Source organism: Ambystoma mexicanum, chromosome 14 (genome assembly GCF_040938575.1).
Source record: "Ambystoma mexicanum isolate Mex_15411 chromosome 14, UKY_AmexF1_1, whole genome shotgun sequence".
In the NCBI taxonomy this organism is placed as follows: Eukaryota; Metazoa; Chordata; class Amphibia; order Caudata; family Ambystomatidae; genus Ambystoma; species Ambystoma mexicanum.
In genome coordinates, this window is record NC_090940.1 from 42,289,498 (window position 1) to 42,317,135 (window position 27,638).

The 27,638-nt window shown below is 50.0% G+C and overlaps 1 protein-coding gene across 3 annotated transcripts in view; it reads left to right on the forward strand.

Annotated features, from left to right (window-relative positions):
* The window catches only part of STRN3 (striatin 3), a 1,674,795-nt gene extending 1,649,121 nt beyond the window's left edge, over positions 1-25,674 (forward strand). For 2 of the 3 annotated variants that reach the window (XM_069638489.1, XM_069638488.1), the window contains 2 exons: positions 4,250-4,336; positions 25,226-25,529. In XM_069638489.1, the coding sequence (XP_069494590.1) occupies positions 4,250-4,336; positions 25,226-25,395 (257 nt within the window). In that variant the 3' untranslated portion in view covers positions 25,396-25,529. Of the gene's footprint in view, positions 1-4,249; positions 4,337-25,225 lie in introns of all 3 variants that reach the window. The other variant, XM_069638486.1, reaches the window with a different exon arrangement.
* Positions 25,675-27,638: the final 1,964 nt, after the last annotated feature.

Sequence of the window (27,638 nt, forward strand, 5' to 3'; positions counted from 1 at the left end):
AGCGTGCCAACCAATTGTAGAAGGCCATATAATGAAGGGCCTTATAGTTTGAGAGCCAATAATATGCTGTGTACTTAATAACTGTTGAAGATGACTTGCAGTAGGGGTGGGCATAAGTTGTCTACCTGACTGTAGAGACCAATCGCAACCCGTCCCTATATAGAAAGTATTCTTAGGTGTTTCCTTTAAGCCAACCACAATCTCCCCTACGTGTTCTTAGTTTGCAATGTAGTATGACATCACGTATGATGGATTTTTGCTATAGAAGTATGATTTTTTTATGAAATGCGTCGAGACTTATGCTGTGCGGCGTCCGTTGTAACTCCCGGTTTTAGACGATTAAAAATAAGTCGGGAGAGACATTTTCCCAACTTCCTGAGTCGGTCTTATTATTTGGTGTCGGTTATTCTGCATCCCCATCCTTGAATGATGTGTTACTGATGTAAAGGACACCGGCGTGGGTTTAGAAAGGTCCTACCTTTAACATTGGACCTATACTTTGCATGGGGAAGGGGGGGGGGGGGTTTCTGGTCAGTATCATGTGCCTCCCAGCCAGTCAGAAGCCGTTCATCTGTATCACTATTTCCTGTGGTAGAATAACTTGTGGTGGAGTGCCTACAGCTTCAGCAGAACCCCCAAGTATCCCTAGCATTTCTTGCATCTTCTGCCTTGTTAACCTTTTCCCTTGTGGTTATCCCTACCCACTTCCATGCTCTAAAATGAGAGATGGATGAGAGGGAAAGGTGGAGGAGTTCCACTGCCATTTATCAGTGTTTACAAAAGGACCAACTGACTGAGATTTATTTGCAAGCCATCTTTATTTAATTCCTAAGCATGTGGGAAGTGTGCATTTCTGTGCCCTTTGTCATACTGGGCCATAATCTATTCCCCTCCCCACATGCACATTCATTGAGGCTGAGGAGGAGAAAACATATTCCAGTCGCACTGAATTAATAGAGCATCTAACATTTCTCTGAAGGTCCGTTCCCTCAACTATATTCATCGACCCCCTTCCTTCACATCTGGGGCTGTCCCACCTCTCACGCCATCTCATCTGGACTCCCACTAATTTAACTGTGCCCAGTTGCTGTGTGTTTTTCACCTTGCCCTGCCAAATATCGAATCTAGCTGCGCCCAGTTGCTGCATGTGTTTCGCCTTGTCCTGCCAAATATCGAATCTAGCTGTGCCCAGTTGCTGCATGCGTTTCACCTTGTCCTGCCAAATATCGAATCTAGCTGTGCCCACTTGCTACATGGTTCACCTTGTACTGCCAAAGATCGATTCTTTTATTTATTTTTTATTTGTTTTTATATTGCGCCGAAGGCATCGGGGCGCACGCATGAAGACAAAGTACAAACATATGAAACGGGACAGTAAAATCTGCCTAAGGGACTGGACGGGGTAACTGGGTCAGCAGGCTTTTCTGAATGTTATGTAGTTACATTTGTGTCTGAGTTGTATTGGTAGGCTGTTCCATTTTTGTGCTGCTATCACCGGGAAAGCCCTACCCAGAACATTAGAATGTTTGTGGGGGTGGGCTTGTAATATGACCCAGTGCCTCAGATCTTAGTGACCACCTGGGTACATGCTGTGTGATCCATTCTTTCAGATCGGCCGGGGCCTGCCCAAACAGGCATCTATGAACTACGGTCATGGTCTTAATATGTATCTTGTCCTCTAAGGTCAGCTCTGTCAGCCCTAATGTGTGTTGTTCTTGTTTTTCTTTTTACTATTCTGACAGCGTTATTTTGAATGATCTGGCACTTTAAGCATCCCTTGTTTGCGCCTAGCAGTAGTGCGTTTCCATAGTCGAGCAGGGATAATATTGTGGCCCTCGCAATAGCTGCACAATTTTCTTCACTCGAGTAGTGACGGATGGCTTTGAGGAGACGTAGGTAGTACAGGCAATTTTTGTTTTAAGTACATAACCTGAGCTTCGGCGCCCATGGAAGCTTCTAAAGATAGCCCCAGTGTTTTCACTTTCCCTGCCACAGGGAAAGGGGAGTCTTAGATGTTAAAGGACTTATATTCTGGGCCTAGCTTGGCTCTGGCTTGGTGAGAGCCAAAGATCATCTCTGTTTTGCTTCCATTTAAACCCATCCAATTCCTTTCCATCCAAGCTTCGATGTTGTATAGTGCCACCACCCGGGTGCTATCACTGGTATAGCAACCAATCCGCTCCACCACCAACGGGGTGTCATCTGCATAGTTTGTAAAATAAGATCCAATGTTATCCAGCACTATGCATAGACACCCAAGGTAAAGATTGAAAAGGAGTGGGGATAAACTGGCACCCAGCGGAACACCACAATTGATGGGCGTTTCGTTTGATAATTTTTTCCTGCAATGGATTTTAGATTTCCTGTCTGATCGAAATGAGACTACCCATCTAGTGGCTTTGGTGGAGCAGTTAGCCACATTTTCCAGACCCCATTGGAGCTGTTGATGATCTAAGAGGTTGAATGCTGCACTAAAATCTAATAGCACGAGTAGACCTGTTTTGCCTTTATCCATGATGCTAAGCATATGGATTTGTAGATCCAACATCGCTGTATCAGTGCTATGAGCTGCTCTGAATTCTGATTGTCGACTGTGCAGGATGTCTTTGGCGCGTGAGGGATTTTGGGTACTACACACGCCATGATGGGGATAGTGTTTCAGACACGCCTATGCCGACATCCCCTTTCGGTCCCCGAAAGACAAGATGCAATACTCCGCGGTTACCACTGGATGTCGGACCATATGCACAGCATGTGAATCTAAGCAGATACAATCATCAGAAATGCTTTTACGGTAAGTAATGCATGTCATGTTCTCTGTGGTGATAGGATGAAATTCGAAACTTTCCTGGTTGCTTTGCGACTTAACCGGGTTGGTGTGCCTTGCTGGGCTTTTGATATGGCTTGCAATCTTGTAATTATCTCCCTTGCCGCCTTGATTTTGTTGGTGAAAGCCTCCTGTACCTTTTCACAATCTTCCTCAGACGGATGGAAGGGTGGGGTTAGGGCTTTGGGTTTCTCCATGGATTTAAGAATTTCGAACAGCTTGCTTGTTGAACTGGAGGCTGACGTAATCTGGTCATTGGAAGAAATTTGACTGTGCCCAGGTGCTGCATGTGTTTTCACTGTGCCATCTGCAGCCTCTACTTCCTGCCCTGTTTCTCCTCCTCCCCTTCCCAGCCTACCCTACCTTTTCTGCTAGCACTCTTCTCCTATCCTCCTTGTGTTGTTGGTGTATTGTCCATCCTTCTGTTCTTACCTTCTCCCCTCTCCCCATCCTCCTCTCCCCTACACCCTACTCTCCTATTCCCTTATACCTTAAACTGCTTAACTACTCAGAGCATAGTAATGACCAGTATTCTTCCTTTCCCACACTCCTCCCTTTCCCTCTCATCCACCCACCCCCTCCACTGTATTTTTTCGTCACACCGCTATATAATTGCATGCAACTTAGCATAGTATAGTAGCCTGCCTGTTCTACCTTGCCCCCCACCCACCTTTACCTTGTTTGTGTAAGGCACTTTGATAAACGAAGGATTGCCATCAGACATGAGTTATCTTCACTGTTGTATGTATTATTTGCCCTCATTCATGCACTTACCTGCTCTGTGCAGACCTGTATCATTCGAAAAGTCAAGGGCTCTGAATGACTGTTTTCCCACTGCCTTCCCCCCCTTCCCCTCTTGAGGGCTTTGAAACACTTCCGTGTATAGGCGCTATACAAATAAACAATAAATACAAATTCACGTTTTCAGCTGTGCCAAGAAGAGATTAAACCTCCCTGCGCCAGGGTCACATAAAAGCAGCACAGAGGGGACATGGAGTTTATCTGGTTTTGTTTATAGATGTCTGCCATTAATAGGAACAGTAAGGACATGTGCCGGCAGTAAAATGAGAGGGGCTGATCTTGCCCTATGTTTCTATTTATTTATTTTTTCTTTTGTTCTCTAAACCATTTTTTCATCACCGCACCCAGCTCGGAGATTGAAAAAATTGTAATTTGAAGCAAATTGAAGGTGGGGCCTTTTAATTTGACTTTGTATTCATCCTCCTCATCACGGTTACTTTATTTCGGCTAGCCAATAGAAAGTACAGATAATATAATATATGTACTAGAAAGTGACTTACAACCATACTTGTGATACAGAGTTGAAAAGATGTTTTAACTGAAGGGAGGAAGATGGCTTAAAATGGCAGCCCATTAGTAAGTAGCTGATGGATGATGGCTATTTCTGATTTCTTTTCCCAGGTAAAATGATCCACTCTATGGTTGCTCATTTGGATTCTGTGACGAGTCTGGCGGTTGACCCGAATGGAATCTACTTGATGTCTGGAAGTGAGTCCAAATATGTTGTGTTTCTGTTCTCTCCTTTCCTGATCACCTACCAAATTTGGACCAATATGCTCACTGGGTGCAATCTACTTTTTGGATAATGCGCTCTTCACGGTTTTACAATTATTTATTTATTTAAAGGCAGATAGCGAATGAGAAGTTTTAATGCTTCCGGGCAAAGCATTCCATTTGCGTGATGTGTTCTACTCAAAGTTGCAATCGCCGAAATCTTTCGGGTAGGGTTTCGGCTGTCTGAGCAGATGTGTGCCAAAAGAGTGCAACGCTCTACTGAATGATTTTCTCAATCATCTGTTAGCTAGATATTGTGGGGCCTTGCCATTCTGGCATTTAAAGGCAAGATATAAGATCTTGTTTAATTCTCTGCTTTACCGGCAGCCAGTCCTTCTGGCTACTGTAATGTGATCCCATCTGGACAGGACAAAGACAGCCCAAACGGTCACATTCTGCACAATCTGCAGCTGTATCAAATTCCCCTGTGAGGTCTCTGCTAACAAGCTGTCACAGTAATCCATGCATGTATATATCAGTAAAATGGCGAGGAAGGGGGGGGGGGGTACTATTCGGGATATTAAGATAAGGTCTAATCTGGTGTAAAGGTTTAGTTACATTACAGCATGAAGAATGGATTTGTGAGACATGATTTTTCATGGAGAGGTTAGCATCACGTGGTACTCCCAAGGTTTTCACAGACTTGCTCATGGGAATAGAATTCCTGGCAATTATAAAGGATTCATATTGTTGTGCAGGACTCTTTAGTCTTGGGTCCAAGGCCCGAATGAGTAACTCAGTTTTAGAATCATTGAGAGCCAGTGAGTTAGTCGCCATCAATGCTTGAAAGTTTGCATATGTGCAGTTCACAACATCTACATCCTTCTAGTAATTGCCTGAGAGTTCAAAGAGGATCTGAGTGTCATTCGCGTAGTTTGCAAAAGGGATACCAAGATCCTCAAGAAGGTCAAGGAAATGTCTAATATAAAGGTTAACAAGCAACAGGGAAAGGCAAGAGCCCTGCGGGATGCCGCATGTATTTAATATGGGTTTGTCCTGCGATCTCTCTACGGCCACTCTGGAAATTCTTGGACCCAAAAAGGACGCAATCCATTTTGCTGTATTAGTGGAACAGTTGGCTAGGATAAAAGTATATTGTGAAGCAAGTTGTGGTCAATGATATCGAAAGCTGCTGAAAGATCTAATTGTAGCAGCGCAGTGTGTTTTCTTTCAATGATATCAGTGATTTTGTATTTAAGGTCCAGGGGGGTGGTTTCGATACCATGCTAGGGAAACCAGACCAATAAGGATTAAGGATGTTCTGATTGATACTGTATGAATTTCTGCAGCTGAATGTACGCCACTCTTATCTAGGATTTCCAATAGGTAGGGAACATTGTTGATGGGTCTGTTGTTTTTGGAGATGGAAGGGGTTGGGCAATGCTTTTTTCAAAAGGGGCGTAACCCAGGCTCCACGAGCACTATGCCAGACTGAAAGGAGGAGTTGACAAGTTTCATGATCTATGATAAGAGCGCGTCCAAGGAGTTTTTTAGCATGTCAGAAGGGCACGCATCGCCAATACAAGAGGTAGATTTCATAGTAATTATAATGGCTTTAATTTCTTGTTCAGAGCATGCGTGAAATTCAAATTCAGACGTGTTAACAACCGGAGTATTACTTTGGAAGTTTGCACTAGCTAGATGCAACATTTCCACTGAGGTTAGCTAGTCTAATGTCAATAGCTTGACAATGTCCTGTGATTTTATGGTTAAATTCATCCTCAATTTGTTGACACCGTGCGTTAACCCTGAGGATAGATGGGAAGGGAGAGGGGGTGATCTTTAAAGCCTTTCAAGACTTTGAAAAGTTCTTTTGAACTAGATTTGGCGTTGTTAGGGAGAATTCTCAGAAATGTGCTAATTCCTCTCTACCTTAGAGACCCCCCAGCTCTTTTGCTGGACTCTAGGACTTTAATTTTTTACCTGGAGAGAGTGAGACCCTTTTGCCCCCTCTCTCTCTGGTCGTTGGAATTTGTTTTGAACTCTGTTTCTTTTAGTTGTGGAGTCTGACAAACTCCATAGGCATCATATTTTACATTGTCACACATTACCTTTGGTGCAGTGACACAGGGAAGTCTTTTTACATTTCCCAAGGTTTAAATACCATCTCTTGGATAAACTACTGTTTCCAAGAGCAGTGAAGTGAAATTGACTTTACTTACGTTGTAAACTTTCTAGACCCAGCAAAAACTATCTTACAATAGGTGCTGGAGGGGTTACTTAGTATCCCCTTTGTCCAGCTTCTCATGTAACATTTTTATGTTACCCTTTCCTCGATGAATGGCTGTTGGCAGTGGTTTACTTTTAACTACTTTGGTGTGCATTTACTGCGGGTTGCGTTCGCAGCTGCAGTAAAGCACCCAAGGGTGCCATCTTTGTCAAAATGGCCCTGGTCGTCTTTTTTTGCCATTTCTTTGTGGAAAGGTCCTTCTTGAGATTTACTCTGTGTGCCAGGTAACCAGGTTTGCTCCCTTTGTTCGTTTTGCCTTTGGCTCCAGGGTTTCTGGCAGGAAGCGAGGGAGGTGCGCGAAACTCCCTGTGCTTAGTCTCCTAGGAGACAGGATTGCACTCTTGGGTGATTGGCCGGCTGGCTGTCCGGCAAGGACAGCCACCCTGCTGGGTGACTGACAGCTAGGCTGGAATGAATGGGAGAAACCTGCATAAAAGGCAAGGCTTTTTGGCTTGAAAGGCAAAGTCGACCACTGGATGAAGGAATCCGAAGAAGAACTTGAAGAAGACGCTTGCTGCAACTCCTGGACCGTTTGGCCGGTGAAGCCCTGCTGCTATGCTGAAAGCCAATTTCGTTTCGACTAGAGAAGCCCTTCAAGGATGATTTCTTCCCTTGAGTTGGTGGGACCAATCAACTCCAAAGTAAGCCATTTGGACATCCTCTCGGAGCTGGTTGAAATTCCACTGCAGTTGCTGCTGGAACCGAATAGCCAGGGAGAGGGACACCAGATTGTGTGCGTTGCTTTTAAGTTGGCCAAGAGCTCCAGGAAGATCCTCCGGACTCCCAGGAAGCAGGACTGACCGAGGCTTAGCCACCTCAACAGAATGCTGGATCTCAGATGCGAGGAAAGCCCTTCTCGACAGCCAAGAGCCTGCTGTGTTGCTATTTGCTTAGGCGCGAGGAGCTGAAACCGCGAAGTGCCACTGAATCAAAGTTGGTCCTTTTCTGTTGCCGACCGTCCCATTGCAGTGCAGGTGTCCTCCAGACGTCCTCCCTCTTGTCCCCATGACTGAGGCCCGGGAACACGGGAGCTGCACAGGAACATAAACCAGCCAAAGCCCTTTTCTTCTAACCAAAGGTACTGTACAGTCTACGATAACTTACCTCTTGTTGTAACCTTGCTTGTTCTCTGCTGAGACTTGTCTTGGTTGCCCTGTAGAGTTGCTAACATCTTCTTTACTTCACAAGCCTAATCAGCTTGTGGCCCTGCTCTGATTTTTTCTTTTCTGCAAAGACTTCTAAAACATTGTGCAAGACTTTTACTTACCTGCAAGAAGTGCTTCAGCTCACCTAGACTTTTGCCCAATTGACTTTGCCCTAGCCTGGCTCCCTGAATGACACTTCTTCCCTCTGACATTGTGTTTTGCCTTCCTTCCAGGAAGGGGTTAACTAACTTTGCATTGGGGTTACCAAAAGTACTTACCTGCTTCAGAATATTTGTGTGTTCTCTTGTTGTGTTCTTATAACCCGTTTTCTTTGACATACTCCTAAATCTGATTATAGTGGTATATTAATGTCCACAGTGTCCTAGTTACTAAAGTCAACTGAGGGTGTAGGAATTGACTGTGTGCCATCCCAAAAGGGTACTTACTGATTTAGAAATATTAAGAGTGTGTATTTTTGGAGTGTATTTGTGTGTTACTATTATATTGCCCCTTCCGAAGAAGGCTTACTCAAACTGACTGTTCAAGTCATATTTGTTTAATCAAGAAACCTTGAGTGTAAGTTTATTTGAATACTTGTCACTGTGAATCTCTGTGTAACTCCCCTACAGCTCACATTGACCCCTCTTGAGATGAGCCTGGCTGCTCAACACGCTACCAACCTGTTTAGGTACAGACTTATACCAAAGGTTGGGTTCCTACTGCCAGGAGGTCAGGGTTGTTGTAGTGCACCCAAAGGGTACCGCATACAATCTTGCCTAACGGACTGCAACCTGCGGATGGGCAAGTCCTTCTGGCAGCTGGCCCCGCTGGTCACCATCACTACGGACTCCTCCCTAGAGGGCTGGGGGAGCCACTCTGGAAGACCACAGCGTCCATGGAGTCTGGACCCAGCAGGAGTAGCAGTCTCATATCATCTGGCTAGCTCACTAGGCTTTCCTTCTTCTCATTGAGGTCAAGGTCGTCCTTATCCAGACCAACAACTCCACCAGCATGTACTATGTCAACAAGCAGGGGGGGGGGGTACCAGGTCCCCTCCACTGTGCAGCCTAGCGGTCAGCATGTGGGAAAGGGCCCTGGAGAACAACATCTACCTCACGGCCGTCCACCTGCCGGGTGAGTCCAACTTGGAGGTGGACAGGCTCAGCAGACTGGGAGCGGACAATTAAGAGTGGCCATTGAACGATCAGGTGCTGCTGGAGATCTTCAGCAGATTGGGCTATTCTCAAGTGGATCTCTTTGCCTCCTGGGACAACAGAAAGTGCCATCAGTTTGCGTCCTGGCAGGGGCAGGGCCACGGCTCCCTGGGCGATGCATTAGATACAATGGAACGGCATAACAGCGTATACCTTCCCTCCACCACCCATGGTCCACAGGGAGATCTGTAAGATAAAGGAATCTTGTCACCTCAGCATCATTCTGATGGCTCTGAGGTGGCCGGCGAGAACATAGTTCTCGGAGCTTCTCAGCCTCTCGGACAGACCACCCATTAACCTTCCGATGGGCCCAGCTCATCTTATGGCGCAGCAGGGGGGCAGGGTCATCCACCTGCCCCACAGAAATAAGCCCTCGCAGTGTGAGCAGGTCACGCTGAAGCACCTGAGCCTAGCCCATCACAGGCTAACCTAGAAATCATTCAGGGCACTAGGAGTAAGTCTACCAGGAGCCCATACAAGAGTAAATGGACTAGGTTATGTCACTGGGCAGACTCTAAAGAGATCGACCCCCTTACGTACACGCTGGATGATTTGCTCTCCTTCTCTGCACACCTTGCTCATTCAGGCGTGCAGGTGGACACATGCTGCACCCATTTGGCAGCCATAGGGGCCTACAGAAATTCAAAGTAGGAAGTCTTCTCCTCTTCCAACCCGATAGTCGAGACATTTGGCGGGCCTCTCAAGGCTCTACCCACCCATCAAAGGGTTAACTAACTTTGCATTGGGGTTACCAAAAGTACTTACCTGCTTCAGAATATTTGTGATCTCTTGTTCTGTTCTTATAACCCCTTTTCTTTGACATACTCCTAAATCTGATTCTAAGTGCAAACAATGGTATATGAATGTCCAGTGTCGTAGTTACTAAAATCTGAGGGTGTAGGAATTGTCTGTGTGCCATCCCAAAAGGGTACTTACTGATTTATAAATATTAGTGTGTATTTTGGAGTGTATTTGTGTGTTACTATTATATTGCCCCTTCTGAAGAAGGCTTACTCAAACTGACTGTTAAATAAATTAATAATGGTTTAATCAAGAAACCTTGAGTGTAAGTTTATTTGAATACTTGTCACTGTGAATCTCTGTGTAACTCCCCTACAGCTCACATTGACCCTCTTGAGATAAGCATGGCTGCTCAACACGCTACCAACCTGTGTAGTACAGACTTATACCAAAGGTTGGGTTCCTACTGCCAGGAGGTCAGGGTTGTTGTAGTGCACCCAAAGGGCACGGCATACAATCTTGCCTAACAGGCGTGATCTATACTGGTGTTATAAAGGTTCTCTTTTATAGTGTGGTTTGGTAGAAGTGACTACAAATGCTGGTTCTCTTGCTCCCTAGGAGTGCTCTGGATTGAATTATGGTGCTATAATGTCAAATTACCTTCAGTATTTGTGTCATTTGTGATTGCATACTTTGAAATATCTTCACTCACCTGCTAGCATCATTGAAGAACAAATCAAATATACTAGATATAAAATGTATGTCTCTTGTACTATTTTAGATTTCTTTTTCAGACACATAAAAAAAAAAGGCCCACTAGTGCTTATGGCTCTCGAGATTAAGTAGGGGCTATGTTTCTCAATCAAGATAACTAAAAACGCCATGTGCCAATGGATAAGCTTCCTCAAATTCCTAATTAAAAAAAAGAAAAGACCCAATCGCAGTCTGAACACAAATCTTTAAACCGTCACGAGAAGACAGGTGTGAATCAGCTGGTGTCTGTCACTGGCCTTTAATGCAGCTTGTGAATCTTCGTTGCATGCTTTCCATAGATCCATCTGGTGGGTAGCTTGGAGTATTACACCTTGTTTGCTATACTTTGATTAAGGCATGAACACCGCTGCTCAGTAAAATAATCCACGAAGTATGTGTACAACCTAACCACAACTATTTTACTGTTGTAGACTCCTATGTCGGATAGGTTTTTTCCATGACTGGTTTCTGCCACACTGTGGAGGAGTGGAAAAGAGATGAAACACTACTTTGGAGATTTTCGATTCAGTGATTGGGTTCGCTTGCATATGGGGAGGCCTTTTGCACTGCAAAAAAGTCAACTTCCCCTTTAAATGAGTTCTTCTCGAGGGCATGCCTTGGTGTGCCCACCCATACTGACTCCTATCACCATCCTCGTCGGTCCTTTTTTTCACCCGACTGGACACTCTATGCACTGCTCTAACCTTTTATTTTTGTCAGTTTAGCTTCCCTCAATAAAAGATTTTTTTTTTCTTCAAATTACTTAAGCGGTTGCACCGCTTCACTGCTTATGGCTTCACTGCCATACCTTTCTTGTATGCCGGTCATAACAGGATTCACCTCCTCTGCCTCCTGCGTCAAGTGATTCCTGGCCATAGATACAGTTACTGCTTGAGGTGTCTTGGTCCAACCACGTCTGGAAGGCTTGCCTCGTTTTGGACGGCTTTTGCGCACGTGGCTGACGTCTCTTGTTTCTGTTTCCCCTCCACGGTAAGTTGAGGAGTTTTGAGAGATCAACATTGCAGAGCTTCACGCTGCGCTCTAGTAAGAATCCTTTTTCTCATACACACCAATGCAGTGGCTCCTTCCCTGGGACAGGCACACATTGGAAGGGTCCTATGAATCCTCCAAATCCCACTGGAGGTGGCCCAAAGGCTGGAACGGCTGACTACTCTAGAGCTGATCGTTCCTCGTAGCGTAGTACCGGATTAAGTTCCGAGAGGGCAGGCGTTACCAGTGACTTCCTCAATGAGGGCACTTCGGTACATCCAGAGCCTGCACTAGTTACTTTCGTCACCCCCTACTACCTGGATCCATCATGATGGTCTCTCAAGGCCTAAATCCAGGGACTCTATGTTGGTAGGCACCAATAAGTCCAAGGGAAGCACGTACTACACCCCATTTCCAAATTAAATACTGCAGATTGTCCAGACCCCACCTGTCATTGATCCTGGATCACTTGCCAGTTCTTCAACTGGTCACAGGCCGCAGCTGAGATTCGCTGGTGACTCTGCCACCTACAGTACTTAAAGGGTCTTTTCTGCCTTGTTAGGGCTGGCTTTCCAATGATTTGAACACTTCTTAACCGACCCAAACATCTTCACCACCTTCATGAACCCCTATGGCCTGGACAGTACGACAGACGACCATACTGGGCCCCATCTACATCGTCATGGACTCTCTTCCTCTGGTGCCACCAACGCTCTCTTGGACTCTTGACAGCTTCCCAGCTTAGTTAAGCTCCGAGGACTGATTCTTCGATGGATTTCAAGCCCTCATAAGGTTGAGTCATGACAGAGTACTTGAAGGTGATTGTCAGTGAGATGATGCCTTAGCCGCCCACATCTCCAAACACCCCATCACCTCCATTCACACCATGACTGACTACAGCTGCACCAAGCCTCCCTCAGACTCAGGGGCCTGCCCCCATACAGCTGCCTACCATACCGGCATCGTCAAACCATCCTGCACCAGCTCCTTAGCAGTGAAACGGAGGGTAACCTTCTGCAAAGGCTTTCCGTGACCAGATGCTTGGTTTGTGGATTTCCTAGGAGTTCCAACTCACGAGGAGCCACTTGTCATGATGCCTACCCCCGGAGCATCAGGCCAGGCCCAGCACCCCCGGAAGCAGGCATCATGCCCTCGGGTAAATGCCCAGCGGCCCCTTATAGGGACTCTTTGGACTCAGTCCTGGCGCCTTTGGCGCCAGGCTCATGTTGGACATCAGTCCTGGCGCCATAGGCGCCAGGCTCATAAAGGGAGGTGTTTTGTGCACTTACCTGATGCAGACCATGCTGCACGCTTCAGGCCTCACTGAGGCCTGAAAGGGACTATTTTTTCATAGGGACTATTTTTTCACTCTGGCGTGGCCAGGGAAGGATACATACCTAGTTGGGGAAGGATACATACCTGGGACGACTTTGGAGGCTATTTAAGCCACGCCCAGACAGCAGCTCATGCTTCGCGTTGTTCTGCTTCCTGCAGCTTAACGCTCACCGTGTCTGCTCCTGGACTACAGCCACGCCCGTCTTGAACCTGGAAGACCTGCAAGGAAGGAAGAGAAGAGAAAGGTGAAAACCAAGGATTATTTCAAGCTTCTTACCTGCATCTGGAATCTTCTCGCCAGCATCCCTGAAGGAAGACTTCAATTTAAAAGCATTGCGTTGCTCGCTGCAGTGCCACGCTTCACTCACCTGTCCTGTAAAGAGACATCTCCCGGCTCCATCGCGGCTGTCAGCATCGGACGCCACATCTCTGCACCTAGGGGAGAGAGGAAGAAACAAAAGGTGAGCAGAAGGACACACAGAAGGAAAGCCTGATTAACAGCCATAATACTTACCAGCTTTTCTTCCACATTTCGGGTCGGCGCCGCCCCGTTGGCAGGTACCGTACCCCGGCCCCTATGGGGAAAGGACTAGAGACATTTCAGAGGAATGATAAGAACATCTAGAGGGATCGCCCTCATTACTACTCACCTCGGCAGGTTAACCCCTCGACGCATAGCCTTCATTCTGCACCTGAAATAAAGGACAGATCACAGGTGAGAAAGACAGCATAAAGGGGGCCTCACTTGAACTTTGAACTTTCATACTTACGGCGCATCGCTCAGGAAAGTCAAGTGGATTTTGCCAGCGCCATTCTGAAAACCAGTGAAGTAACTGGACGAACGCGCGCCCCTGCCCCAGAAGCAGGATGGAGAGTTCAACCTTCCAAACCATAAGGTGAGCTTAAACCAGGTTTGGAGGAATAGAGCGGAACGGAGGGGGGAAGGGGGGAGCTAGCACACCATTCTTCAGACTGTTAATCCCCTTTCTCATCTGCAGAAGGATATTCCTACGGGCCAAGGAAGCACAATTTGGAGGTCCTGTCCAATCGGTGTTCTGGGTCCTGCGCATCACGCTAGAAGAGGCCGCAGTAATCCAGACTAGATCAGCGCCCCCGTGGGAACCAGGTGGGCTTTACACCACTGCAAGAAACTGGCCCCCAGATGTTCTAGAAGTTCTGGATAACAAATCCACGAATAGAGAGCTTGAGGTGTGTTGCACGCCCCTCGCTTCAGAGATATTGTGCCTTACCACACACTCGCAACCATACTCTACGATGATAGCTGCTGCGTATCTATGCTAAGCTGCTTACTTCTGGCAGCTCCTCGTTGTTAGGAAACATTTCTTTTTTTGGCAACTTTCCCTCCATAGTTCTATATACCCCCAAACCTTTTGTTTTTGGACCTTTCCTGACTTTTTACAGGGTTGTGAAGCCTTCCACGAACATCTTGCAGGGCTGGCGGAGTACCTGGGTCTACCCCAACCCGAGGCTGAGCAGTTAGCAGAGGGGTTTCTGGCTGAAGTCCTCATGCAACAGCCCTCTGCCAAGACGGGGATTCCACTGCAAACCAATGTATTCTCCATGGCCAAGAAGGGGTGGCTCAAGCCCCTCTCGGTCAGTCGACTCCTGGCCGCCAAGTACAGGCAGATGGAGGGGGGGGATACACGCTTGCTATCGGCCCACCCTCAGCCACACTCATCACTGCAGAATCACTATACTCCAAGCCGCAGTCGTCCTTCGGCCACCTCCTCAGCTACGCTGCTAGGCAAAGAGGGTAAGATCTTGGAGGCTTACGGGAAGAAGCTGTATTCCAACGCGTCCTTGCCTCTTCGTCGGGCGAACACCGATGCCATGCTGGCTGCCGCTAACCAAAGGTAAGGTGGGAAATTGCGGACTTCCTCCCGAAACTCCCTAGGCAAAGCCAATCCTGTGTTAAGGCAGGGCTGGCTGAGGCCAAGCTAGTGGTGCAGGACCTCATGGAATCCACCGTGGCCCATATTGACACCTCTGGCCATGCCATCTGTATCGCCACGGACATGAGAAGGACAGCCTGGCTCCGGGCAGCGAAGTTCAACCCTGATGTCAAGGAACGCATATTACATCTACCGTTTGAGTGGTCGGGGGGGGGGCCTTTTGCACTCCTCCACAGACGAGGAGCTGGACAAAACGAACAGCTCACAAACGGCCAAGTCTTTATCCATCCTGACAAAGACCCCGCCCAAATCGTACACCTAATCTCAGCAGCCCTCCGACAGGGCTCGTATGTACGGAGGGTTCCGTGGTTTCCAGGAACTAAGATCCAGGCAGCACGAGCGATTGCCGTATCGGAACCGACGCAAGCAGCAAAAAGTGGGGTGGGGGAGTAAGGGCTTTTTCCAGTCCCCCTCCTCTGCGACAGCCTCGGTGGGAAAGAAGGCATGACACGTCCCTTCGGGTCCACGTGTCTCCAGTGGGGGGCAGGCTTGCTCTCCATGCACATTTCTGGTGCCAGAATTTCGAGGACCCCTGGAACATCTCCATAGTATCCACGGGGTACCGCCTCCCTATCCCAGCCTCTCCTCCCCTCTACTCCCACAGGTTGGGACAGCAACTCTTTTAGTGGAGATCCGGTCGCTCGTAGAGAGCCAGGCAGTAGAGAAAGTAAAGCCCCCCCCAGCGAGGCTTTGGCTTTTACTCCAGGATTTTCTCAAAAGAAGAACCAGGCGGGCCTGAGAGTTGTGCTGGACCTTTCCACCCTCAACCTCGCCTTACCCCTGCAAAAGTTGAAGATGGTTACGCCAGCTTTTATAGCGGAGACATTGGACAAGGGAGACTAAATCATTACCATTTTCAATACAAGGTCCTTCCTTTTGGCCTCAACTCGGCCTCCAGGGTCTTTACCAGGCTCATGAATGTGGTGGCCGTCCTCCTCCGAGCGCAGGGCCTCCACATCTACCCATACCTCGACGACTGGCTCGTCAGGGCTGCATCTCCGGAAGCGGTTCACCAATCTTCCCATGCCCTTATGAACACACTGCGTGATCTGGGCTTCTCGCTCAATCATAAGAAGTCGCAGCTGCTCCCTATGCAGACCCTGATATTATTGGGCCTTATCTGGGACACGTGCTCCGAGAGGGTATTTCTCCAGCATGGGGTCTGGCATGGATTCACATGCTCATGAATATTCCCCGTCGTCAGGCTGGGAATCCTCTGTAAAGAAAAATCAGTATCAGTTTTGTTTCTGATCTGTCTTTCGTAGTAGTAACCCATCACTGATCTCTGCGTCATACTGACCACAGCCAATGACTGCCATCTCCCTAAGCCCCGCCTCTGGCAGCCATCTTCAGATTTTTACCGCACGTTCAAGTGTTGGGAGTCCTCGTGCTTAGCTCTCGAGCTTTTGCGGCGTTTTCGTGCTTTTTCAGGTGAATTTTCACATTTTTCGGTTAATCGAGCCTCAAGCTCCACTGTTTCTACTCCCGTTAACGGGTACCCGTTGCGGGATTTTCCTACGCCCCTCAAGGGTGAAGATTTCGTCAAATCAACCTTTTGGAGGATTCCAGAAGATGTGCGGCCTACTTCGAGATGGCCCAGGACGCGAGTTCGTCACCCGGACCCAAGCTGTTTCGCAGCTGCCCTGGATGCGGGCTGCAGAATGTGTTTGAGGACGAGCATTTGCGATGCCTCTGTCTTCATGGGGACAAGACTTATGTAGAGAAGGACTGCCAGTTCTGCAAGAACTTGTCGGAGCGGACCATGAGGGACCATCGATCCCGTCTCGCCAGCTGGTTGGAGAAGGGCTCAACGGGTGAGAAGAAGAAGAAAGGGTCCGAGCGGGCTTCGAAGTCCTGTGCGGGCGCCCCGGCGACGGGGGCCCAACACCAGGCCAAGCGCCACGAGTCCGCTGGCTCTGGGAGCGCCGAAAGGTCGGGCTCTTCGGTCACCAGGCAGGGCGCACCTTCCCCGGCACCGTCAACCACGAGCCAGCGCTCCGGTTTGGGGAAGAGGAAGTCCGAGACCCCGGGTAAGCTTTGGGAGAAGCCCCGTCCGATCTCGGGAGAGGGGGAGCGAGGCGTCGCCCCTCCCCCTAAGGAGCAGGCCCGGGACGCACCCAAGGTGGTGAAGGCCTCTACCCAGCAGGCAAAGGCCTCTATCGAGGCGATTGCGGCGACTCTGGCCAAGCCGGCAGAGACCCCGCCAGCGGAGACTGCCTCCGGGACTAGAGTTCCCCTGCCGCCAAGGAGGGAATCCTCTTTTCAGCCCATCGTCATGGCCACCATGATGGAAGAAGCGAGGGGGGGCACGGTAGCCTCCTCGAGCTCGGAGTCAGCCTCGGAGGAGGAACTGACCGAGGCCGTTAGGAATCTCGAAGTCCAATTCGAGAAGGTTCGATCCCGTAAGGAAGATCCTCGGGAGATAACCGAGGAAGACGACGATGGCGAGGAAGAGCAGCCTTCCCTTCCGGCGCAGCCGGAACCTAGGCCTCAGGATAGCTCAGCGGCCATTTTGTCTGTGATCCAGTCCTTATGCTCTGAGATAAGGACGAGATTACCACGGCCCAGGCCGGAGGACCCGCAACCTGGCCCGTCGGGAAGGCCTCAGAACAAACGACGGAGGACCCAACCCTCTCCTCCACTCGCCCCCGTAAGACCTACAGTTCCCTCCGCATCCTCCCACGAGTCGGGAGATGACGGTGCGGTGGGCTCGACGACGGGTTCTGAGGGCGACGACGATGGAACGGGTCTCCCGTCGCACGGGTCTCTCCGACCGACGAGATTGGCTCATTCCACGCCATGATCGCCAGGGCGTCCGAATTGTTCCAGCTCTGCCCGGAGGAGCAGAAAAAGGAAGGTTTCCTCTATCAGCGCCGGGAGGCCAAGAGGAAGACTGTCATCGCGGTGCCTCTAATCGATGACATCTGGGAGGAGGGCCTGTCGGTACTCAAGAACCCCTCCACGGCACCAGCCAAACGGGACCGGTACGAGAAGAAATACCGGGTCCCCGAGACCGCTCCCCTGTGCCTCAGGGCCCAGCCAACGCCAGACTCGGTCGTCGTCGCGGCGGCGAAGAAGAAAGCGGCGGGGTCAGGAGCCTCAATGTCGAATTCCCCTCCGGACGGCGCGGGTAGGAAGTTGGACGCCATGGGGCGACGGGTCATTTCGTCGGCGGCGACGACGACCAAAGCGGCCAACGCCCTGGCGATCGTGGCCCGTTACGACAGGGAGCTCTGGTTTAAGCTGGCCCCCATATTGGACTTCCAACCGGACGACAAGAGGTCCGAGGCCCTGGAAATACTTCAAGAAGGCGAGGTGGCGTCGGACCACACCATAACGGTGGCAACCGATATTGCCGATACCGGGTTCCGCCAGCTGGGCAATGGAGTTTGCCTACGACGACGGGGTTGGCTCCGGGCGACCGACTTCCGTCAGGACGTCCAAACCAGGGTGTTGGACATGCCGTTCGACGGCAGCAACTTGTTCGGGAAGGCGGTGGACGAATCCCTCCAAGCCATAAAGACGGACACGGAGACGGCCCGCGCCCTAGGAGCCCTTCAGCAACGACGGCCCTTTCGGAGCTCCGGAGGCAGACAGGTGGCCTCCAAGGGATCCAGCGGTGGCTCGTCCTACACCAGGCGGCACGCTCCTCGTCTCAGGAGGCCTACAGGGGTCGCGGCAAGCAGGGAGCGCCTCGCCGCCGTCGGCAAGGTGGCCAGGGCGGCAAGGCCACCACCTCCAAGCAAGACTGAACCGGCCGTGGCCTCGGGCCCCCACCGGAGCACCCCGGTGGGAGGCCGGCTGACGAATTTCGTCAGCGTGTGGAAGTCCACCTCCACCGACCGTTGGGTGCTGGATACCCTGGCAAGAGGACACTCTATCGAATTCCTGAAGAAGTGCCCTCATGTTCCACCTGTGGCCAGGAAGGAAAATCACGTCCCGCAACTGCTGGTGGAAGTACGGCCGATGCTCAGGAAAGGTGGCATCGAGCTCGTCCCGAAGAGGCTCCGAGGCTCCGGGGTGTACTCAAGGTACTTCCTCGTCAGGAAGAAGACGGGCGGCTGGCGCCCCATCCTGGACCTTCGTCGTTTGAACAAATACATCAGGTCACAAAAGTTCAGGATGGTCACCCTCCAGCACGTGCTAGGACAGCTGGAGGAAGGAGACTTTCTATCGTCGTTGGACCTGGAGGATGCATACTTCCACGTTCCCATCCTCAAAAGTCACCGAAAGTTCCTCAGGTTCGTCGTCCAGGGACGCCACTACCAATTCAGAGCACTGCCGTTCGGATTGAAGTTGGCCCCCAGGGTCTTTACCAAGTGCCTAGCACCTGTGGCGGCGCGGCTGCGCCTGCAGGGGATTCACGTCTACCCCTACCTGGACGACTGGCTCATCCGCTCAAGGACGAGGGAACCCGCCGTCGAACACACTGCGAGGACCGTCCAGCTACTCACAGACCAGGGATTCGCCATAGGTTACCCAAAGTCCCACCTGGTGCCGTCGCAGGTGGCCCTGTTTCTGGGAGCGAAGCTCGATACAGTGAGGCGCCTGGCAGCACCGTCGGAAGAACGGACGAAGACCATTCTGGGCAAAGTGCAGCGCCTACTAGCCACGGACGTGGCCAGGGTGAGGTCCATCAAGTCCCTCCTGGGGATGATGTCCTCTTGCATCTACCTGGTGTGCCTCTGCAGACTACGGATGTGCCCTCTTCAAGAATTTCTCGACGCCCGTTGGATGCAGGCGACGGGCACCTTCGAAGACAGGGTCCCCCTCAACGAGGTGTTCCGGCGGGCGATTCAGTGGTGGGGCATTCGAGCGCACCTCACGGCGGGCAAGGACTTTCAGACGCCGGCGTACCAGGAGACGGTGACGACGGACGCCTCCCTGGAGGGTTGGGGCGCCCACACCGGAGATCTCCACGCAAGTTGCCTCTGGCTCCCGGAGGAGAAGCTCCTGCACATCAACATCCTGGAACTCCGAGCCGTGTTCTGGGCTCTCAAATCGTTCCTCCCGTCGCTCAAGGGCAAGGTGGTGCGGATCTTCACGGACAACACCACGACAATGTTTTACATACAGAAGCAGGGAGGCACCAGATCAGCAGCCCTATCCAAGGAGGCACAGGATCTGTGGCACTGGGCGGTCGCCCAGGGGATGTTCCTGGTTCCCTTCCACCTGGCAGGAGAAAGAAACATCATCGCCGACTCGCTCAGCAGGGAGCTGCGTGCGTGTCACGAGTGGGAACTGCGCCATGATCAGGTGGATCGACTCTTCAGACGATGGGGCAAACCCCAAATCGACCTGTTCGTAACAGCGACGAACTCGAAGTGCCAGAGGTTCGCCAGCAGGTTTCCCCAGCCGAGAAGCATGGGCGATGCGTTCTCGTTCCCCTGGGACGGCCTATACCTGTATGCGTTCCCTCCGTTGCAGTTGCTGCTTCGACTCATCAACCAGCTCAAGAGGTCCCGGTGCAGGATGATCCTGGTCGCACCGGCGTGGCCGAGGCAGATCTGGTCCCCGGACCTTCTGGACTTGTCAACGTCCCCTCCCATCAAGCTGTCGGCGGACGCGGATCTTCTCTCCAGGGAAGGAGGCGCCATCTTCCACCACGACCCGGCGTCGCTGAACCTGCAGGCTTGGCTCCTGCAGCGCTAGAGTTTGGAGGGTACGATATATCGGCCGACTGCAGAGAGGTTCTTGCAAAGGCCAGGGCGTCCTCGACTCTCAAATGCTATGGTCACAAGTGGAAGAGGTTCTCTATCTGGTGCCGAGCACAGAAGATCAACCCCCTACGGATTACGGCCCCTCAAGTGCTGCCATACCTGCTATCGCTGGCAAAGGCTGGGCTAGCCCATGCCTCCATTAAGATTCATCTGGCGGCGATCTCCAGATATACCTGAACCACAGGACGGACGTCCCTGTGGTCCCATCGACTGGTAAAAGAGTTTATGAAAGGACTGTTCCGGTCGTTCCCGCCGGTGAAGGCCCCGGCCCCGGCGTGGGAACTTAACGTGGTGCTGACCTGCCTCATGGGGGCCCCCATTTGAGTGATGCACTCCGCACCGATGAAGTTTGTGTCGTGGAAGACTGCATTCCTGGTGGCCATTACCTCTGCACGACGAGTGGGAGAGATCCAGGCCCTATCTTGCAAAGCACCGTACTTGACTTTCCATGCCTCGAGGGTGGTGCTTAGGAGCCCCTGGTGTTACCTGTTTTCTTCCCGTCTCCTTCGTCGCCGGCCGAGAGGACTTTGCACTCGCTGGATGTGGCTAGAGCGCTGAAGTTCTACGTGGACCGCACAAAGAGTTTTCGGAGGACATCACAGCTATTCGTGAACTTTGGACCTGTGAATCAAGGGAAGGCTCTCTCGAAGTCTTCTATTTCCAGATGGCTCTCCGGCTGCATCATGCACTGCCACCGGTTGGCTAACCGACTGCTGCCAGGCCGTCCGAGAGCCCATTCGACCAGAGCGATCGCTGCTACTACGGCGTTCCTATCTGGTGTGCCCCTGCTGGACATCTGCAGGGCTGCTACGTGGAGGTCGACGCACACCTTCACAAGATTCTACTGCGTCGATCGGGATTCCAGGGAGGAGTCCAGGGTCGGCCAAGCAGTCTGCGCAACCTGTTCGCTTAAGGTGAGCCTGGTGAGGAGGTAAGAGATGCTTAATGTTGAGTTTTTTGTATTGCTTAATGTTGAGTCTTTTGCCACCTCCCGTGGTTGTGCATGTGTGTACTGCTATGTATTCTTATATTCATGAGCATGTTAATCCATGCCAGACCACATGCTGGAGAAGGAACAAGTTACTTACCTGTAACTGTTGTTCTCCAGCATGGATCTGGCATGGATTCACATGCGAACCCTCCCGGCTACCCGTCTGCGGCTCTTCTCTTGGTCATACTACCACGTCACATGCTACCAAATCTGAAGATGGCTGCCAGAGGCGGGGCTTAGGGAGATGGCAGTCATTGGCTGTGGTCAGTATGACGCAGAGATCAGTGATTGGTTACTACTACGAAAGACAGATCAGAAACGAAACTGATAAAGATTTTTCTTTACTGAGGATTCCCAGCCTGACGACAGGGAATATTCATGAGCATGTGAATCCATGCCAGACCCATGCTGGAGAACAACAGTTACAGGTAAGTAACTTGTTCCTTCCGTCGGAGGACAAAATCTTAGCTGTCAAGAAGGCCACCACCCACTTCCTCAGCAGAGAAGCGTCCTCGGAATGGTGGTACCAACATCTCCTGGGTCTACTAGCAGCGGTCCTATTAGCCGTCCAGCACACGAAACGAAGGATGAGGAGGATTCAGCTGCACTTCGCGGCCTCATGGAACCAGGAGCGTGGCTCTCAATCCGATATGATCAACGTTCCTCCATCTCTCCACCCGGACGTAACTTGGTGGTCCAGAGACTGCAACCTACAGACGGGCATGCCCTTTCGGCTGCACCCTCTGCAGGCCACCATCACCAGTGTGTCCTCGCTCGAGGGCTGTGGAGCCATCCTGGACGATCTCTCGGTCCACGGCACCTGGTCTCGACAGGAGCAGGAATACCACATCAATTGGCTAGAGCTGAACGCCATCTGGCTAGCGCTCAGGGCATTCCTACCACTTCTCAGGGGCAAGGTTGTCCTCATCCAGACAGACAACTGGACCAGCATGTACTAAGTCAACAAGCAGGGAGGCACCAGATCCCCTCTTCTGTGCAGACTGGTAATCAGCATGTGGGAGTGGGCCCTGGAAAACCTCTACCTCACGGCAGTCCACATCACGGGGGAATCCAACCTGGAAGCGGACAGGCTCAGCAGGCTGGGAGCGGACAATTACGAGTGGCAGCTAAATGACCTAGTTATTCAGGAGATGTTCAACAGGTGGGGTCATCCCCAGGTGGATCTCTTTGCCACCTGGCACAAAAAGAAGTGCCCTCAGTTCGCCTCCTGGCAGGGACAGGGCCCCGGCTCCCTGGGCGACGCACTTCACCTCCAGTGGAAAAGCATGAAGGCCTATGCCTTTTTGCCCACGCCACTAATTCAGAGTAATTTGCAAAATCAAGGAGTCTCGCCAACTCCACATCATTCTAATAGCTCCATGGTGGCCGGCCAGACCATGGTTTTCAGAGCTGCTCAGCCTCTAGGAGATGCCCCCGATTCACCTCGCGACGGGCCCAACACATCTTCTGGCACAACAGGGGGGCAGAGTCAACCACCCCGTGCCACAGAAACCAGCCTCGCAGCGTGTTACCTGAGCAGGTAACGCTGCTGCACCTAAGCCACTGACAGGGTAATCTGGAGATCATACAAGGCGCTAGGAGCAAGACTACCAGGGCCCAGTACAAAAGCAAATGGACCAGATTCTGCCACTGGGCAGACTCCAAAGAAATCGATCCCCCGGCGTGCACTTTGGATGATGTGCTCTCCTTCTCTGCGCACCTCGCCCATTCTGGCATCTTCTCCTCCTCCAATCCTATCGTCAAACATCTGACGGGACTCTGAAGACTCTACCCGCCCGTCAAGAGGCCACACTCTGTGTGGGACCTTAACATAATCTTGGGCGCCCTGGCGCACAAACCGTTCGCGCCAATGGCGTCTGCTGACATCAGGCTGGTCACCATCAGGACGGCTTTACTAGTCAGCCTCACCTCGGCTCGTAAGGTCAGCGAAATCCAGGTGCTGGTTGCCTCGAAACCATATACTACTTTTCACAAGGACAAGGAAGTCCAGCGGGCACACCCAGCATTTCTGCCCAAGGTGCCGTCTGCATTCCACTTGAACGAGGAAATAGTCCTTCCTACTTTTTTTCCCAATCCCAAGGACGAAGCACAGAGTGCTGCACTGCCTGGATGTCGGGCGTGCCCTGAAATTTTACTTGGACAGGACCAAGGGCTTGCGCAAATCGGACGCCCTGTTAGCCTGGTCTTGAGCCTCTGAAAGTGGCAATCGGGCCTCCAAGGCTTCCATAGCCCGCTGAATGGTCTCTGACATCAAAGAAGTGTATGAGGGCCAGCACAAGCCGCTCCCGGCCAACATGCATGCCCACGCAGTCAGGGCCAAGGCAACGGACATTGCATTTCAGCGCCATGTCCCTTGGCAGGTCATAAGCAGGGCGGCCACTTGGGCCACTCCCTCTGCTTTCTGCAAGCATTACTGTTTGGATGCCGGCTCTAGGTCTGATGCGGCTTTCTGACAACCGGTTCTCAGGAACCTATTTGCTTAAGGAGGGTCTCCTCTCCACCCTTGGGCTACATTCAGTTGTAATCGCCCATGCAGTATGGAGGAAAGGGGATGGGACGCAAGAGTAATTATAAGTTACTCACTGTAGTGACTAACATACCCTTAATCCATAGGCCCCTTTTCTCCATACGTCCCACCAACCTCCCCCCTAATAATACTGGTGTCATTAGGCAATGTTAAATCTATTGACGACACGTCAATGGGGACTGAGGTGTGGCGCAGGAGGGCGGAGTCAGGCCAGCGCATGCCGCACCCCCGCACGCCTCTAAATTTAAAGGGGAAGGTTTTTTCTGGTGAAAAAGGTTCCGTCTCCTGTCCCTTGGAAGGGACGCCCCTGCAGTATGGAGAAAGGGGACTAAGAGTGCGTTAGTCACTACGGTGAGTAACTTATCATTTTAACGTTATATAAAGTTTCAGTCATTCTTCTGTGCTAGGGAACTGAGGTAATTTAATCAGGCCAGTGCAATTCTATTGACCGGAACAGTCGAGTTAGCTAGTCTTTTCGACCGCGAAACTTTCAGTTGGTGGTGAACAACCCAAACATGTGACTTGGATGGTGTTCCATGTTTTGCATATGCAGTGTGCCCTCCCTCCCTGCTACTTTTTCGTTATTTGAATTGGTTTATTTGCAGACCACATGCACAGTTCTCTGTGCGCTAGTCAATGCATCAACATGGACACTTCATTTCCTAAATGATCAGGTGTTGAAAACAAATGGCAAAGCACAGCTGCCTCACTCCCTTTTTTCTTTTTTTCTGTGGCCAGGGCGAACTACTAATACTATGGCATTTATTGTTTGTATGGAACGGCTGTTGATTGTCCTTTTATTACTTACACCAGAAAGATGTAGCATTTGTTTTGTCAAGTTGTTGCCAATGACTATAATATAGATTGTACGTGTTCTATTTAATAAAGACTTCGGATCAAAAATATAGGTGGGGGTCGATTTAAAATGGATGCCATGGTCACCCGAAAGTGGTGGTAGTTGCTCTGCAGAGAAGTAGACATCGAATGGGGGGGGGGGGGGTTGTTCTGTGCACATCGGCATCCTGGGAATGATGGATAGCCTCCGTTCCTGTGCCGTCTCCAGTATCTTACCATAGTTGGAATATCTAAAAAAATTAAATAGGATTAATTCCCATAAATATTCTGTTCTTTTGTTGCAGTGCAATACTGTTTGTAACCCTTATTTTTATTTTTTTCAACCTAGGCCACGACTGCTCGATTAGGTTATGGAATTTGGACAGCAAGACTTGCGTGCAGGAAATCACAGCCCACAGGAAAAAGCTGGACGAATCAATTTATGATGTGGCGTTCCATCCCTCCAAAGCCTACATCGCCAGTGCTGGAGCCGATGCCCTGGCTAAAGTCTTTGTGTGACATGCCCCCACACCTGCACCCTTGGCAGCTGCACTATGAACAATATCAGACAAGAGCCTGGAAGAGAAATGAATGTCACTGCCAGCTGTGGTTCAGTTCCCTAAATGACACTACACACCAGAGCTACCGTGGCCATGCTTGCATTTGGCAGGTAGTCTGGTAAACGGTGGCCACATCGCTGAGTAACGTCAGGTTCATTCATTTAAGCTGTAATTTAATACTGTATTTTTTTGGCAAGGACAGAAAAAGGAAAATTAAACCAGTATTTGTAGCGTTGAATGGCTGTCGACTGAGCAGATGTTTGTTCTTAAGGCGTCCTGAAAAGGAACCTGAGTTTTAACATGCAGCATTTTTTTAATCAGATGTTTCAAAATGGTCTGATATAAGTAATTTATTTCAGTACAGGGTACATCTTGGGAAATGGATATGGGTTGTTGAAACCTCTACTGCATGGGGACCATTTTGTAAGCTTTGAAACCTTTTTCGGTGGAGGGGGGCACCTATGATGCCAAAAGCCCACGTGGGCAGCTTATGCTTCTTGCCCTAAAATTAATAAACTTGAGAAGCTGATGGCTGGATTATAGTTTCAGAATGTCATAGGAAGCACGCTCTTACCTACATCCCATGCACAAAGCAGTGCTCTGTGCAGTTGTTGCCTCGAGATTCAAAGCATGCAAAGTGGCTGCTCCCTAGAGCAGTGTAATTAAAACACATCCAAAGTATTTTTTGTTGTTGTACGATACTGAAAATCTGAGGCCACTTTGAAACATGTGATGAAAACGTAGGTCAACAGTAAGAGTTTGCCTTTACATAAATGTGGAGTCTGAATTACACAATTTTTTGGGTTTCTGTGTGCTGCCTTAGGTTTAGGAGAATGGTCCTCTTGTGACGGTGGTAGGGGCTGGACAGGTGACTGGACTTTGAGAGCGTTGGTTTCCTAGACATCAGAAAAGCAGGACTGTTCCAAAGTTTATGGGGAAAGTGAATGTAGGCTCGCGTGGTAAAGCAGTGATGTCTGAGCGAGCCTCTTCTGCCAAGTGCTCAAAACTAGAACTGGCCTTTTCATGCTAGACTCAATTTTACCTCACTTAAATTTGAAGTGAGAGGAAGATCTTTGCTTTTATAGTAACATTCCAACACGTATTTATACAATATCCAGGAAATCAGTATCCCATGAAAAACTCCAGAAGTGCATTGTCCCAACAAACCCAGGCTGCCTCCCAAAATAAACCACAGTGCGACATTTTCCCCAGATGAAAGCTGGGAGTGGCTGTGTCCCTTAATCCCAGAGCTAGCTGTGTTCCAGAACAATGCAGAACTGCCTGCGTACATTGATATGCCCTGGAGCCATTGTGTCCCATGGCCATAGGGTGGCCATATCCCTTGATGGCCCCTGGAGTTGCTGTGTCACATTGGTAAACTCTAGATTGGCTTTATCTTAAGCCCATAAATGACTATGCCCCATGGTAAACCCAGGAATGGCTTTGCTGCGTTTTAAACTGTGCCGTTCATGGGCTTGTTTAACCCAGTAAATGATGGATTCTTTCAAATGCTGAGGAATGCCCACTTAAATGTACAGGAATGTTTGTATTCAGGGGTAAAGCCTAGTAGTATATATAGATCACCTGTGGAGAGACTCCCAATGACTGTGTGCCTTTTATCCACTGAAAACTCTAGGAATGGCTGGGTCTCCTGAAAAATGTATGAAATACTGTGTGTCCTAAGAGGCCAACAAAAGCAGCATCCTCCTGACATACCACACAATTTAGAACTCCTCTGACACGCCTAAGGAAAAGCCTCAGTCACCAAAAGGAAAAAAATAGATGGCTCCTCACAAACCCAGTCATAGGCTTTATCAGACCCAAAAACGCGAATGAGATGATGAGCGATCTTCCATCCTGGCGATGACGTCCTCGTTATTTCCCTGTGTCCAGAAGTGAGGTATGAGGAACCAATGTAATCTCTGGACTGGTAGAAATTGCGTAGCTGGTAGGTTGTAGAGGAGACCTTTATTTCTGCTTTCTGATGTTTAGGTTTCCTTCCATCTCAGTTTTTACTGGTGTCAATAAAATGCCTCAGACTCCCTTGTTGAACTCTATTTTGCTTTAAGGAAATAAAAAAGGAAATTTATCTTAAAATATTTTAGCATTAGTTGCACAAAAAGGTTTGGATAAAAATCTAGTTTTTATAAGTCTTTTTTATATATTTAGCCTGTCACAGCAGTGCTTCAGATTGTATTGCAA